General features: G+C 33.4%; 2 protein-coding genes across 2 annotated transcripts; both read right to left on the minus strand.

Annotated features, from left to right (window-relative positions):
• Window positions 1-4,015: 4,015 nt before the first annotated feature.
• LOTGIDRAFT_175456 (hypothetical protein) lies at window positions 4,016-8,873 on the minus strand (the record flags this gene model as incomplete). Its single annotated transcript, XM_009056673.1, has 7 exons — window positions 4,016-4,038; window positions 4,308-4,477; window positions 5,435-5,588; window positions 6,559-6,612; window positions 6,902-7,246; window positions 7,444-7,773; window positions 8,657-8,873. The coding sequence occupies 7 exons, from the start codon at window positions 8,871-8,873 to the stop codon at window positions 4,016-4,018; spliced, it is 1,293 nt and encodes a 430-aa protein (XP_009054921.1).
• A 6,328-nt stretch (window positions 8,874-15,201) lies between these two features.
• On the minus strand, window positions 15,202-15,450 carry LOTGIDRAFT_60680 (hypothetical protein; the record flags this gene model as incomplete). Its single annotated transcript, XM_009056674.1, has 1 exon — window positions 15,202-15,450. A coding segment is annotated over one exon (249 nt), but the record flags the coding sequence as incomplete, so codon positions are not given.
• Between the last annotated feature and the right edge of the window lie 6 nt (window positions 15,451-15,456).

Consider the following 15,456-nt stretch of genomic DNA (forward strand, 5'->3'; position numbering starts at 1 on the left):
TCCTGGCAATTCCTAGCGAATTTAAGGTTCAAGATTATTTGTATTTGGTCTAGGAGAACCCGCCTAGAAAATTTAAATTTACATGAACACTGAAAGATACAGAGAGCTGTAATATCAGGAACGCAGTTTTCTGTGGTCAGAAAATAGAAAATAAAAACCTTGAAAAGGAACTATACAAGACAGGTTCTTTGATATATTCTTGTCAAAGATAGAATATTCTGTTTTAAGTTAGAACGAAAGGAATCCTGTGGGTGAGGAGGTCAAGGTAACCCTAGACTGATCTGAAACACACTCTTAAAAATAACATCCAGTTAGTTAATGACCTAAACAAGTAAAGTTTCAAATACCTTAAAAGTACATCAGTCCAAATCATTGCTTTCAAATAATCTGGAATTGTTCAGTTAGATTCCGGTTAGATTAAATTAAAGATAAATCGCATCGCAATGTGCGAGTAAAATAAACCTTTATGCTATTCAATAATTCTTATGTTTAGCCAAAATCAAAATTCATCACGACAATCTGCGAATCGATTCAAATTGAATATTTTTCATGAAAACTTTTTCCAAATATTTATATTTATATTACACAACTCTCGGCGGATTGTATAAACTTTAAGGAACTATAGACTGTTTAGTCTAGAAATCTACTGTTAGATAATCAGACGGAAACAACTGCCCCTATACCAGCCTTTGATTCCTATTTTGAAAGTTGTCGGGTGATTTTTTTGTTATTATTATATTATAAGGATCGGAACATTTTGTATTGCTACAGATTTTTAAAAAAAATTAAACAGTAACGTATTATATACGTTTTGCTTCAAGGGAGGTGATTCTCTACAATGTTTTTTTTACCACAGAGGCTACTTATCAAAATTGTTTAAATCCAATTGCTGTCGTTATATTAAGACAGTATCAAGTCAATTAGAGAAAATTTATCGGAGTACTGCAATTCGAAGCACTGCACGGCAGTAGGTACAATGAGAACCTCTAATATAAAAGAATATCCTTTTGACCCGTGTCTGACCCCGCTGATACTGATCCTCTCTCCTACTTTCTAATATTCCCATAATGTCTCTCACTTCGTCTTACTTTCTCTCCACTGAAACTAATTATCACCTATCAACAACTTGATTCTAATTTTCTCTTTACGCCAAGACCTTCTTGACGCCTACATCTTCTTACACTGTAATCCATCTTTCTTTCCTATACCTCTTTCTCCTGTTACCCCTGTCTTTTCTACTAGCTCTTGCTTCGCTCTGTCACTCCCTGGCTGTACCCAAATTCACTCTACCTTCCTCTTAATCAGTGTACTGGTATTGAAGATAGAAATAAATAAACCAAGTACAAACGAAACCCGAAATCCTAACAACATATTGACGAAATATAAGTGGCAGCTAATGAACATGAGGAAGTATATCAATAATAAGTGAGTAAGTATTTCATAATGAAAAGTGGTATCAGGTGTCTAGAAGAGTAAGTATACCCTGCCTTGTATGCTACTAAAAAGATTCCAATTTAACATCATGTGTATATGGTTTTTTTTTCCATTTCATTAAGATTGAATATTACAACACCTCGATATTGGTCAGGTCAGATAGAATGGAAGTCCATAATGATCAGGTCGGATAGATTGGAAGTCTATAATGTTCAGGTCAGATAGATTGGAAGTCTATAATGTTCAGGTCTCATAGAATGAAAGACCAAAATGTTCAGGTCAGATAGAATGAAAGTCTATAATGTTCAGGTCAGATAGAATGGAAGTCTATAATGTTCAGGTCAGATAGAATGGAAGTCCATAATGTTCAGGTCAGATAGAATGGAAGTCTATAATAATCTGGTCAGATAGAATGGAAGTCTATAATAATCTGGTCAAATAGAATGGAAGTCTATAATGTTCAGGTCAGATAGAATGAAAGTCTATAATGTTCAGGTCAGATAGAATGAAAGCCTATAATGTTCAGGTCGGATAGAATGGAAGTCTATAATGTTCAGGTCAGATAGAGTGGAAGTCTATAATGTTCAGGTCAGATAGAATGGAAGTCTATAATGTTCTGATCAGATAGAATGCAAGTCCATAATGTTCAGGTCAGATAGAATGCAAGTCTATAATGTTCAGGTCGGATAGAATGGAAGTCTATAATGTTCAGGTCAGATAGAGTGGAAGTCTATAATGTTCAGGTCAGATAGAATGGAAGTCCATAATGTTCTGATCAGATAGAATGCAAGTCCATAATGTTCAGGTCAGATAGAATGCAAGTCTATAATGTTCAGGTCAGACAGAATGGAAGTCTATAATAATCAGGTCAGATAGAATGGAAGTATATAATGTTCTGGTCAGATAGAATGGAAGTCTATAATGTTCTGATCAGATAATTTGGAAGTCCATAATGTTCAGGTCAGATAGAATGGAAGTCCATAATGTTCAGATCAGATAGAATGGAAGTCTATCATGTTCAGGTCAGATAGAATGAAAGTCTATAATGTTCAGGTCAGATAGAATGGCAGTCTATAATGTCCAGGTCAGATAGAATGGAAGTCCATAATGTTCAGGTCAGATAGAATGGAAGTCCATAATGTTCAGGTCAGACAGAATGGAAGTGTATAATAATCAGGTCAGATAGAATGGAAGTCTATAATAATCTGGTCAAATAGAATGGAAGTATATAATGTTCTGGTCAGATAGAATGGAAGTCTATAATGTTCTGATCAGATAATTTGGAAGTCCATAATGTTCAGGTCAGATAGAATGGAAGTCTATAATGTTCAGATCAGATAGAATGGAAGTCTATCATGTTCAGGTCAGATAGAATGAAAGTCTATAATAATCAGGTCAGATAGAATGGAAGTCTATAATAATCAGGTCAGATAGAATGGAAGTCTATAATAATCAGGTCAGATAGAATGGAAGTCTATAATAATCAGGTCAGATAGAATGGAAGTCTATAATGATCATGTTAGATAGAATGGAAGTCTATTATGTTCAGGTCTGATAGAATGGCAATCTATAATGATCAGGTCAGATAGGATGGAAATCTATAATGATCTGGTCAGATAGAATGGAATTCTATAATGATCTGGTCAGTTAAAATGGGGGTCTATAATAATCTGGTCTGTTAGAATGGAAGTCTATAATGATCAGGTTAGATAGAATAGAGGCCTATAATGATCATGTTAGATAGAATGGAAGTCTATAATGTTCAGGTCCGATAGAATGGAAGTCTATAATAATCTGGTCAGATAGAATGGAAGTCTATAATGATCTGGTCAGATAGAATGGAAGTCTATAATTATCAGGTCAGATAGAATGGAGGCCTATAATGATCATGTTAGATAGAATGGAAATCTATTATGTTCATGTCAGATATAATAGAAGACGATAATGATCAGGTCTGATTCGAGCGTTTGCCATCCAGTATGAGCAGGTATCTTGGTTTCTCCGACAGCCTTCGACTGCACCGACGGGTCATTTTGAGTCTTGATATTCGCGAATTGGAAAACAAGAATGACAAGGAGTATAACATCTAATGTAATTCCTTGAGCTCCTAATTGGACTTTTGATGACGAATGGTTTGAAGTGTGTATTGAGAGGAATTTTGACATGAGAGTGAACTTATCCTACTACTCTCGATTTTTAACTTTCGAAGAATCTTTAACATGTAGAGCCTGTAGTACGTTGGAGGGGTGGTTAATTTTCAATTCTAAACGACTGGACTATTTTACCTGTCAGCTCCTCCTAGCTAAATAATTGAAGGGTGAACCGGGTCAAAAATGCGACTAAACTAGCTACAAAATATCCCTCTTTATTTTGTTGACAAAATGATTACAGTTTTGTTAAGGTATACATATTTCCTATTTTATATCATTTTTAAATTTTAGACAATCAAAGAATAAAAAGAAATAATAATTGAATAAAGCACAAAGGTTATATATAAAACATAAAGAAAAGTTAGCATGTCAAAAAAAGTTTTTTTTTCATATATACACATTAATTTCTACTTTAAAGGAAAAAAAAACATTTAAACTCGGACAGAAATAAAACCTGAATTATAAAGAAAATAATAACAATAACATTGAGTGTCTACTAAACCTCATTAGTATCCAAGTTATCTGGTTGATTAAAATGAAATGAATGGAGTTTTACGTCCTACTTTTCTGCATGTCAAGTTTCGGTCTATCCCAATGTGGTCATGAGTCATTGGTGATGACTCGGAAATTGGATATGATCGTAATCATCGCTAGAGTAAACTGGAGTTGCATCCCTTGTAAGCAATTTGTTCAAAACAATATGGTCATAATTTGAGTATTTACCATTGTCTGACTCTTGGTCCTCAATTTCCAAATCGTGATTGTTGTGGTTTGAATAGGTAACGTGAGAATTCCTTATATCAACGTATTGGTAGTGTGAGTTGTCACTTTCATTTTCCTCCCGGTTTGACATTGTCACATTGGTAGTTGTTTCTTTCGGCGACTTTCGGTTTCTAAAATACACATTTGAAATAACATTAGACTAAAACAAGTAATTTGGTAGAAAACTTGATGTTCGAATCTAAAGTCTTGAGTCATTATCTGTTGATGTTTATTTTATGTATTTTGTATCTGTACTCTCCGATCGCCAAGTATATATTTTGAATCTATATGTTATATTAACTTTGTATAGCCCAAAGTCAGAAGATGGGTTTCCTTATTTTTTTGTGTCAAATTAAGCAAACTATTTGATTAATTGGTGTTTCTAATGAATTATCTTGTATTCCTAATCATATCATTATGTCATTATTGCATATAATTAAGAGTTTTAACCAATCATAAATGTCCATGTATGTACAGTTTGGAAAAACAAAAAAAGACTTTCGACCTTTCTTGATCGGTCACTCATTGAAATTCTTCTGGTAATTCTATTCTAATTTAGCTAATTGTGAATTGATTATGGATATGTGGGACAAACTGGTCATAAGAACACACCTAAACTTTCTATTCATATAACTATTAGCCTTTTCATTTGCATAAATGAAAATAAGGGAACCCATCTTTAACGTTGTATGTTAGTACAGCCTTAAGTCAGAATTAACTCCATCATATTTGGAGAAATTCACCCAAAAAAGTTCAATGATGTTTCTGCTAGCAACAGAGATTGTTTACAATATGCTACCTTACCAGTCTTTTTAATATAAATAGCGAAAAAGGACATAACTATTTCTGACACAATGTTTGATGCAATGATGGACATACTCTAACCGAGATATCGTGCAGATTCTTAAATGTTGAAGCAAGGCTAAGTCTTTGAGATGTGTGACCTAACCCCCACACCTTGATTTGATTGGTGTTTGTGAGGTGTGAGAGTGTGATCACATGCCTTAAATACAAAGACCTGATTCTCATCTGTAAATTGGCAGATATGCCTTAAATTGTTATGCATTTTTTAGACAATTTTGGCCCACCTGAGAAAACAGTAGATACCAATTACAATACAGGCTAAGTTTGTGACAATCAGAGCAGCTACAATTACCCCAAACATGACGTAGGGGCTGGTTTCATCTTCATCTTTGCAAACCATCTTGGAATTCTCTGTTGTATTCAACATGTTCACTGTCTCTAAAATTAAAATATTTTTATAGTTAATTCATACTAAATACAATTTTCGTGCTGAAGAAGTGGGCGGAGGGAGTTATGTAAAATTTACTCACTGGGCTCTGACTTACTTAGAACCTAACGCTAGGTGTCAGTCAAATGTCACGTGATTGAGAAATCCTTAATAATTGGATGAAAAAGTTGGTTTGTTTATTAACAAGCATTAACCATACTGTATACCAACTGGAACGGCAACTAACGTCAATGTACCATTAATATTTGGCACGCATTACTTTCACGCTTAATTTCCGGTTTCTGCAACATGGGTCTATAAAGACTCAATATTTTCAGTTGAAAACTTTAGAATACGTACTGAACATATATCTTAAATACAAGCGGCCTCCGTGAAAATTACGCCAGCACTCTGAAACATTTACCGATTCACAATAAAATATCAAATGCATAATTTTGTGTCAGAATTTTCCCCCAGAGGCTATATTTAGGTCGCAAAATTACTATCTCTTTACAAATACCGGAAGTAAAGAGTCTCGCCCAAGAAGACATAACGAAATTCACTATTCATTACCGAGTCAGATTCAGCTTTACGGAAACAGCCGATGATTGCTGAATACTGTTTTTAATACACCGAAAGTAAACGATGCGTGTAAAGCGAGAAATAACGTCAACCATAAATAGAAATGGAAGTAAACGTAAGTTGCCGTTCTGGTATAGAATTGTAATAATACAGTTCAGTTGTTCCAGTTAGTATACTGTTCTATGCATAAACTAAGTACAGTTCTTAGAGAACACTCCGTGGTACTTTACATCATCTTACGGACTGTATTTGTCATCTAGGTATTCATTTCTCGTCTATCTATTTCTTTTTAAACTGAGATTTACCACTTACAAGACAACTTAATAAATTAGTTTTAGAGCAAAATTAATTTTGTAAAAATTCTTAATTTGGTTCAAAATATAAAAGTGAATAATTTACCTGTTGTATCTATCTGGTAACCATGGCAACGTACATTTATGTTCGCCACTCTGCCTGAAAAACAAATAGGTCGATATTTCGAGTGAGTGATTCTCAAAAACCGTATTTTCTTTCATTTTGAAAAAAACCTTTTCAGATAAATGATTTTGATACAACATCATGAATTCCAAAAGTTAAGTCATATAGAACCTTGTATAGGTTGGTCTGTTTCTATGTTTTACAGCTTTCAAAATAATAGGCGACTTTTCCGAACAATATTGTGAAGACCAGATTCTGTAGGGGAGATTGAGAATGATCATTCTGTCTCAGATCTCTCTGGTAATATATAAATACAGAATTTTACCAAATCTTAGATATATAACTTCATTCCTGTCCAATTTCAGATCCTTTATTTCTAAACTAAACTCTGTACCGATACGTCCAATATCTTTATAAAACATTGTCATTCCGAAGTCCGTACAGACCAATTCAAACTTTGGGAATCCTTTCGAATACATCTTTACTTTTTCACAGGATCTAGGACCAAGGTATATGTAGAAAACCTTCAGTTTCAACACTTCTGCTGCTTTGACAGTACAACTGTAGTTAATCTCTTTCCCAATGTAATCGTTACCAGCGATGTAAAATATTGGTGATATTTTTGTAACATTTGTAGGAGAATCCCCTATGAAATTGTAGATTCTGGTTGCTAAAATAAAAATACAAACACACTTTTTAAAAAATAATTTTTTGGTTTTTATTGTACCTCCTGTAAACGTTATTTAGACGGTTAATTGGAAATACTGTTTTTGAATCAATTGACCGCTGGTGTTTCTGTTAATTCAAACAAGAGAATCATATAAGCTTGATTTGCTGTAAAAATTTAGGGTGAGAGGTTCAGCCTACCTGGTACACAAAATACCGGAATTTGTATCTTTATATTTCTAGATGGATTTACAGTTACATTACATCGTTTCTTTCCACTACAACTGTTATAGATGTTTAATTTATCTTCATAATTTACTTTAAAATTATTTTCTTCATTGACTAAACAAGAAGAGTTCCCCTTTGATGGAGTACATGATGTGTCATTAATTTGCTCGTAGAGTATTGTCGCACCAGTCCATTCCAATCGTATAATTTTGTCTCCGCAGCATTCTATCGGATGAGTTGTTTCTGAAGGACTGAAGCATTCACATATATTGCTATACTTGATAACACAAACACCCTCTGAAGCTGAAATATTTAGACATTGATTTAACACACAGAATCATGGTGCGTATATACAGTATATAAAGCCATTAAAATAAAACATTATAAAAGAACGCCAGTCGGCTTCGGCTTATAAAACACCTTAAAATACTATATAGTAAAGGTACAATCAATTAGACACAAACATAGATATAAAGTAACTCTAACAGATCACAGAGAACGTCGGGAAACGGACTTTCATGGAGTATTTTAGATTCAAGATTATTTTTGTTAAAACACACAAGTTATAATACGTTACATTTTTCTTGCCGTTTTTGTTTAAACGTAGTCGGGTATGTTTTATGGCAAAACGTTGAACAAATACGTCCAAGTTAATTTTCTGGGTACGCTTCCTGTTGAAGGCAAGAAGAACAAGATTGCGCTGGCGCAGCTGAGTCATAGATCGTCGTTGTGGTGAGTCTATTGTTACTAAACCATACGTTACTATCAAGATCAATACATTCGTTGCCTCTTAAAAATGTTTCGCACACACATAAAACATCCAAGTCTAAAAAATTTATAACAATTTGTCGTAAATGATAATTAAAAGAGTCCTGATCACGTGACCACCCATTTAAATTCCATAGTCCGAGTCGTAGCCTACATTATCAATTTCATTTCACCTTCTCCTGACATTATTTTTCACAATCCATTCTCGTTTCACAGTATAGTCTTGTTCCTTGTCTATCGTTTTAATAATGTTCTTTAGGTTAGAGTTTTGAGTTCGAATATCACTAGGAATATCATTTTCAATATAAACGCGGTAAAAATTTAAACTTTTAAACTAGACTTTGCCTTCATGATCGTGCTCGTCTCTTCTTGTGATTGGACCGATTGATCGGTGTTATTCGGTGATCACCTTCTTTACCCGGTAAGCGAATTGTCTTCGTCACACGAACATCATTAAGTTTATTTATTTCGGTCATAAAATTCTCCTGCATATTTCCTATTTCTTTAATTTTCTTATCCACGGTTCTTATAACAGTTTCATTCACAGAATTTGTTATACGTTCAACAATTTTATTCTCAATGTTTGTCCCCAGGTCACCTATTCTCGTGTTAAAAGCTGCCAATGCACTGAACATTTTGCAGACCAAATTTCTCGTTAAATCTCTGTCTCCTCAACAACCCAGCCCTTGCTTTTTCCTCTCCCTAGTGGATTGGAATAAACAGTCCAATACATCACCCTTATTTGACAAATTCCGTTTCTTGTTCGAATTTTCAACTGTCATAACATTTTGAACCAATTCATCTGCCGTTTCATATCGCATAGGTTCCAACACTTCATTATTACTGGCTGACATTGCACACAGAATAATAAACTGAGAATGTTAGTAAATAACCACAGGCGTTTGAATCCAAGTAAAAACTGACTAAAAAAAATGTCGTTTGAACTTCTAATCGTGATTGCTGAAGCGTGATTGAAGCGTGGAGCGGTCACCAAAACACGTCTTGTCAGTTCGAAATAAAATGAAATGGAGTTTTACGTCCTACTTTTCTGGGCTAATAAAGACGGGCAACGCCATGCAGGCGGCACTAGCCTGCTCCTTTTCGATTTCCAACTTCGAGGGATTTTTAACGTTCACAGCCTGTAGCACACGGGGCCTCCGTTTATTGTCCCATCCGAACGACTAGACGCTTTTTCCATGTCAGCCCCTCGTACCTGCATCACTGACAGGGGGAAACCGGGTTGTCAGTTCGAACACAATCACTTATACCATTTTAAATATGAAGAGCAAACTAGTTATATTCTAGTCATTTACAGCTATCATGCTTTATTTAAGTTGTATTTATCGATTTATTCAAAATAGGTTTGATGTGATGGACCAATGATCCGCCATTTTTACTTTTAGCATCCGCCATAAAGTTTGAAATGGTCATTTGAGGACAAATATCGCAAGAACAAGACAGTTAGACACGGTATTTAGGCACAGGTCATATGGGTACAGGCACACCGTGGCGGTGTAGGGGGTGGTCGAATGACCCAAAAGACCAAGAATTAAAGCGAAAAAATGAAAGAAGGAAAAAGAGAGGTCATCCTGGTCATACGAAAAAAGCTTCCTCATCCATGATATGACTAAAATGGTCGATCGATCTTTTTCCTCTTCTTCGTTTTATTTTCCTGTGCTTTTCAGGTGCATTCCCGAAACTCCAACTCCAACTCCCAACACTTGTCTGGAGTACCTAATTGGCATTGTGGCTGATATGTGTGCCTATATGAATATGTGTTACCGTTATCTTCCTTCTATATCAGTCAACAAATGTTTAAATATAAAACATACCTTCAACTATAATCAGTGATAGTCCTACAATCCACCAAATTATCAGCAAATTCATTTTAAATTCTTTACCAGGTGTACGATCCTTGGATATTCCTAGATTCACAAATTGTTCTAAAACTCAGTTGTGTTCAACTTAAATCTGACAGGTTAATTTACATAGTTATTGAATTATACAAGGAAGTTTTCAACGAGAAATTGATGTAATCCAATAATGATATAAAAGAAGCGAAAGTGACACCTAGCTGCCCTATTGTTCGAATATTTGAAAGGGGCTGGTTATGAAAGTTATACACCATTAACGGACAATTTTACGATTTTGTGAAGTCCATACTCCATTCTTCGCATCATATTCAGCAGTGAAAATACATAATGTATAGAAATGCAAGTAATGCAACCGATCACATTTGGAAAACCTTTAAGTATAAAACTTTACATCAGCAATAGATACTGTATCCTAATAAATAATCATTACATATCTTCCAAGTGACAACTACTTCATAATAGTTGAGAGATCAAAATACAATGGATGGGTAGTTCAATTAAAAATTTTAATAGGGGAAGGGGCGTATAGGATTAGTGAAACGATAATCGAGAGTTAATCATTATAGTTATAAATAGAATACATCTATGAAATTCACAAAGTGGAAATTTCACTGAGCTATAAATAAACATAGACACTGTCAACCGGCCTCAACGATAACAGGATACATCAATGCGTGGTGTTCTAAACGAAATTGTCCACGCAAATCGACAATGAATGATGCCATTGTTTCTGAGAAGTCACGTCATAATATGATTTAACAACCGAAATTCTGTCTATGACTATAGCCTATTTTGGACTGGAGTGAAAGGAAATACCGACTAGTCTACCGTTAAGGTTTATGTGCCAATGTCATATATATTAAGACAGTTTTGGGAAATAATTGACAGTACTGACATTGTTACCGAGAGAGAGAAGGTTTACTACCTACCCGCTAAAGCATCAAATTGTTGCTGTACACTATTTTCTTTTGTGTCATCAGGAAAACGAATAAATTGGTTTGGATATAGTAGAGGGATAAAGCCTCTGATTGTCGCTTGGGACACCGATAACGTGTCCGAAGGCACCAATTGGAAAGAGCCACAGGAAAAAAAATGCCACAAGCACCTGCAGCAGGACTGGCAGAGATGATGAACGCCGAGTTTGGCGCTTCAACCTCATAAAAACAGTGTATATGATATAGTGTCTGTGATATAGTGTCTATGATGTAGTGTATAGAATGTAGAGTATATGATAAAGTGTCTATGATATAGTGTATATGATATAGATTATATGATATAGCGTCTATGATACAGTGTATATGATATAGAGTATATGATATAGTGTATATGATACAGTGTTTATGATATAGTGTATATGATATAGAGTATATGATATAGTGTATATGATATAGTGTATATGATATAGATATGATATAACGTCTATGATACAGTGTATATGATATAGAGTATATGATATAGTGTCTATGATACAGTGTATATGATATAGAGTATATGGTATAGTGTATATGATATAGTGTTTATGATATAGTGTCTGTGATATAGTGTCTATGATACAGTGTATATGATATAGATTATATGATATAGCGTCTATGATACAGTGTATATGATATAGAGTATATGATATAGTGTATATGATACAGTGTTTATGATATAGTGTATATGATATAGAGTATATGATATAGTGTATATGATATAGTGTATATGATATAGATATGATATAACGTCTATGATACAGTGTATATGATACAGTGTATATGATATAGAGTATATGGTATAGTGTATATGATATAGTGTTTATGATATAGTGTATATAATATAGCGTCTATGATATAGTGTATATGATATAGAGTATATGATATAGTGTCTATGATACAGTGTATATGATACAGTGTATATGATATAGAGTATATGATATAGTGTATATGATATAGTGTTTATGATATAGTGTATATGATATAGTGTATATGATATAGTGTATATGATATAGCATCTATGATATAGTGTATAAGATATAGTGTATATGATATAGTGTCTATAATATAGTGTATATGATATAGTGTCTGTGATATAGTGTCTATATGATATAGTGTCTATGATATAGTGTCTATGATATAGTGTCTATGATATAGTGTCTATGATATAGTGTCTATGATATAGTGTATCTGATATAGTGTCTATGATATAGTGTCTATGATATAGTGTCTATGATATAGTGTCTATATGATATAGTGTCTATGATATAGTGTCTATGATATAGTGTCTATGATATAGTGTATCTGATATAGTGTCTGTGATATAGTGTCTATATGATATAGTGTCTATGATATAGTGTCTATGATATAGTGTCTATATGATATAGTGTCTATGATATAGTGTCCATGATATAGTGTCTATAATATAGTGTATATGATATAGTGTCTATAATATAGTGTTTATGATATAGAGTCTATGATATAGAGTCTATGATACAGAGTCTATGATATAGTGTATATGATATAGTGTATATAATATAGTGTATATGATATAGTGTATATGATATAGTGTCCATGATATAGTGTCTATAATATAGTGTATATGATATAGTGTCTGTGATATAGTGTCTATATGATATAGTGTATAAGATATAGTGTATATGATATAGTGTCTATAATATAGTATATATGATATAGTGTCTATGATATAGTGTATATGATATAGTGTCTATGATATAGTGTATATGATATAGAGTATATGATATAGTGTCTATGATATAGTGTCTATGATATAGTGTATATGATACAGTGTATATGATATAGAGTATATGATATAGTGTATATGATATAGTGTTTATGATATAGTGTATATGATATAGTGTATATGATATAGTGTATATGATATAGCATCTATGGTATAGTGTATAAGATATAGTGTATATGATATAGTGTCTATAATATAGTATTTATGATATAGTGTATATGATATAGTGTCTATGATATAGTGTCTATGATATAGAGTCTATGATACAGTGTATATGATATAGTGTCTGTGATATAGTGTCTATGATATAGAGTATATGATATAGTGTCTATATGATGTAATATATATGATATAGTGTTTATGATATAGTGTTTATGATATAGAGTATATGATATAGTGTCTATGATATAGAGTCTATGATATAGTGTTTATGATATAGTGTTTATGATAATGTGTTTATGATATAGTGTATATGATATAGTGTATATGAGATATTGTATATGATAAAGTGAAATATCCGACGATACCAAACCAGATAAAACTACTGCCCACGAAGCATCATAAGAAGAATGTAAACTAATGTCAGTCGTTGATATTGAATAATAAAACCCTGATTCAATGAATCCAAGTCCAGGTTTAAAAATCGTCTTGTGCTATTCTCACAAAGAATAGGACGAATAGGCAATAACAACATGATTTATCAAAAGTTAATTTTGAAAGTGTTAGCCCTCAATTCAAGTTCACAATCCATACATCATCTACTTGAAATATCCAGCAGGCTATTGAGCCCATCGCTGTACGACTCGTTCAGACTGGCAGCTCGTGGACTTGATTTTTTGATTGTGATATATTGATATCGGGATTCGGTGTCTCAGTACAATAGCTTCTGAATTTTTTTTATAAGATTTACATAAAATAATAATTATATACAGCACGAGAGTTATATATAAAACATATAAGTTCGCATGTCAACAAAAATTTCGATACACGTTAATTTCTGCCTTTACTTTAAAGGAAACATTAAAAATAGTAAAGTAAATATAAAAAGTAAATTATAAATAATCATAATACAACAATATTAATATTACGTGAATAGTTTTACTGTTTTTAATTCAACTAATTGTGCGATAGCCTTGACATGTCTCATTCTAAACCTCAAAACGGCCTACTGTGAAAGTTCTGCTACCGCTCTGCAACATATCACAGCAATGAAATGCAGACATTATTTACTGGAATTATGTCTTGGTCGGCAATTTTTAGTTAGAAATGCCGCCATCTTGTTAGAAGAGATAACATATATTATTAGGTTATTGTGTTCTGGTAAAAAAAAATGGTTAGAATCCGTTTGCGGGAGCTGCGTCATTTCCGGTTAACTCTTTCTGGAATTGCAGGAACCACAGGCATTTTAACGAAGACATGATGCAACGCAGTTGTTGTCGGGTTCTACTTGCAAACCGCAAAATAGATTATTATTACAAACTGTATAGTCGTTTGTAAGAGACTGGATACGGACTTCTATCGGCTATCAATTTTCCAAATTAGATAACAGCTAAGATATTAACAACACTTTATTTACACTATATTAAACTAACAAGAGGTCTACACTAAATCTGAAGACGAATTGAACATCTAAGGACTACCCAAGAACCTAGAATCTGCCCAGCTCTGTCTTGTCCAAAAGCTAAAGAATAAGTACCCTATCTCCTCCACTCCCGACCCTATTACTTTACTCTATTGTCTATCCAAATCATTGTTTTTCAAACCCTTGTTTCCTATTGGTCATTCAACGTATCGTTTTCCAAACCCCTGTTTACCTAATGGTCATTCAAGTGAGAAATGCTTTGTTACCCAGACCCTTTCTTCAAACCCTTTAAGTGAACTCTCTATTGCGTATAAAATGCTTTGTGTCTCAAGCTTCTTTGTTCCAAGTGGACATTCGCATGACATAACCTATTGATACTTTTAATCCCCTACGTTGACAGAAGTCGATCTGTTGTAACCCTACTGTGTGAACCCATTGTCAATTTATCCCAATTAAATCTATGCCCGAAATGATTAAATTTAGACTTAAACCCCGCTACAATGAAATGTCCCAAATAGTAGTTAAAGGTTTCCATGATAAACACAAAAAGGTTGGAAAACCACTCTACAATCCCTATATAAATTCGACTTCATTTGCAAACTCCATTCGCGGATCAATGCGTGAGCGGAAGTTGTTCGTAGATGTGGCTGGAATTGGTAATTTCGGCATAGTCACTATCTCGGTGATAGGATAGGTTAGCTTGGGAAAAACATAAAGATAGGTTAGCATGTCAAAAACATAAAGACAAGTTAGCATGTCAGAAACATAAAGATAGGTTAGCATGGGAAAAACATAAAGATAGGTTAGCATGGGAAAAACATAAAGATAGGTTAGCATGTCAAAAACATAAAGACAAGTTAGCATGTCAGAAACATAAAGATAGGTTAGCATGGGAAAAACATAAAGATAGGTTAGCATGTCAAAAACATAAAGATAGCTTGGCATGTCAAAAAAATAAAGATAGGTTAGCATGTCAAAAACATAAAGATAAGTTAGCATGTCAAAAACATAAAGATAGGTTAGCTT

This window comes from Lottia gigantea, assembly GCF_000327385.1.
Source record: "Lottia gigantea unplaced genomic scaffold LOTGIsca_283, whole genome shotgun sequence".
NCBI lineage: Eukaryota > Metazoa > Mollusca > Gastropoda > Lottiidae > Lottia > Lottia gigantea.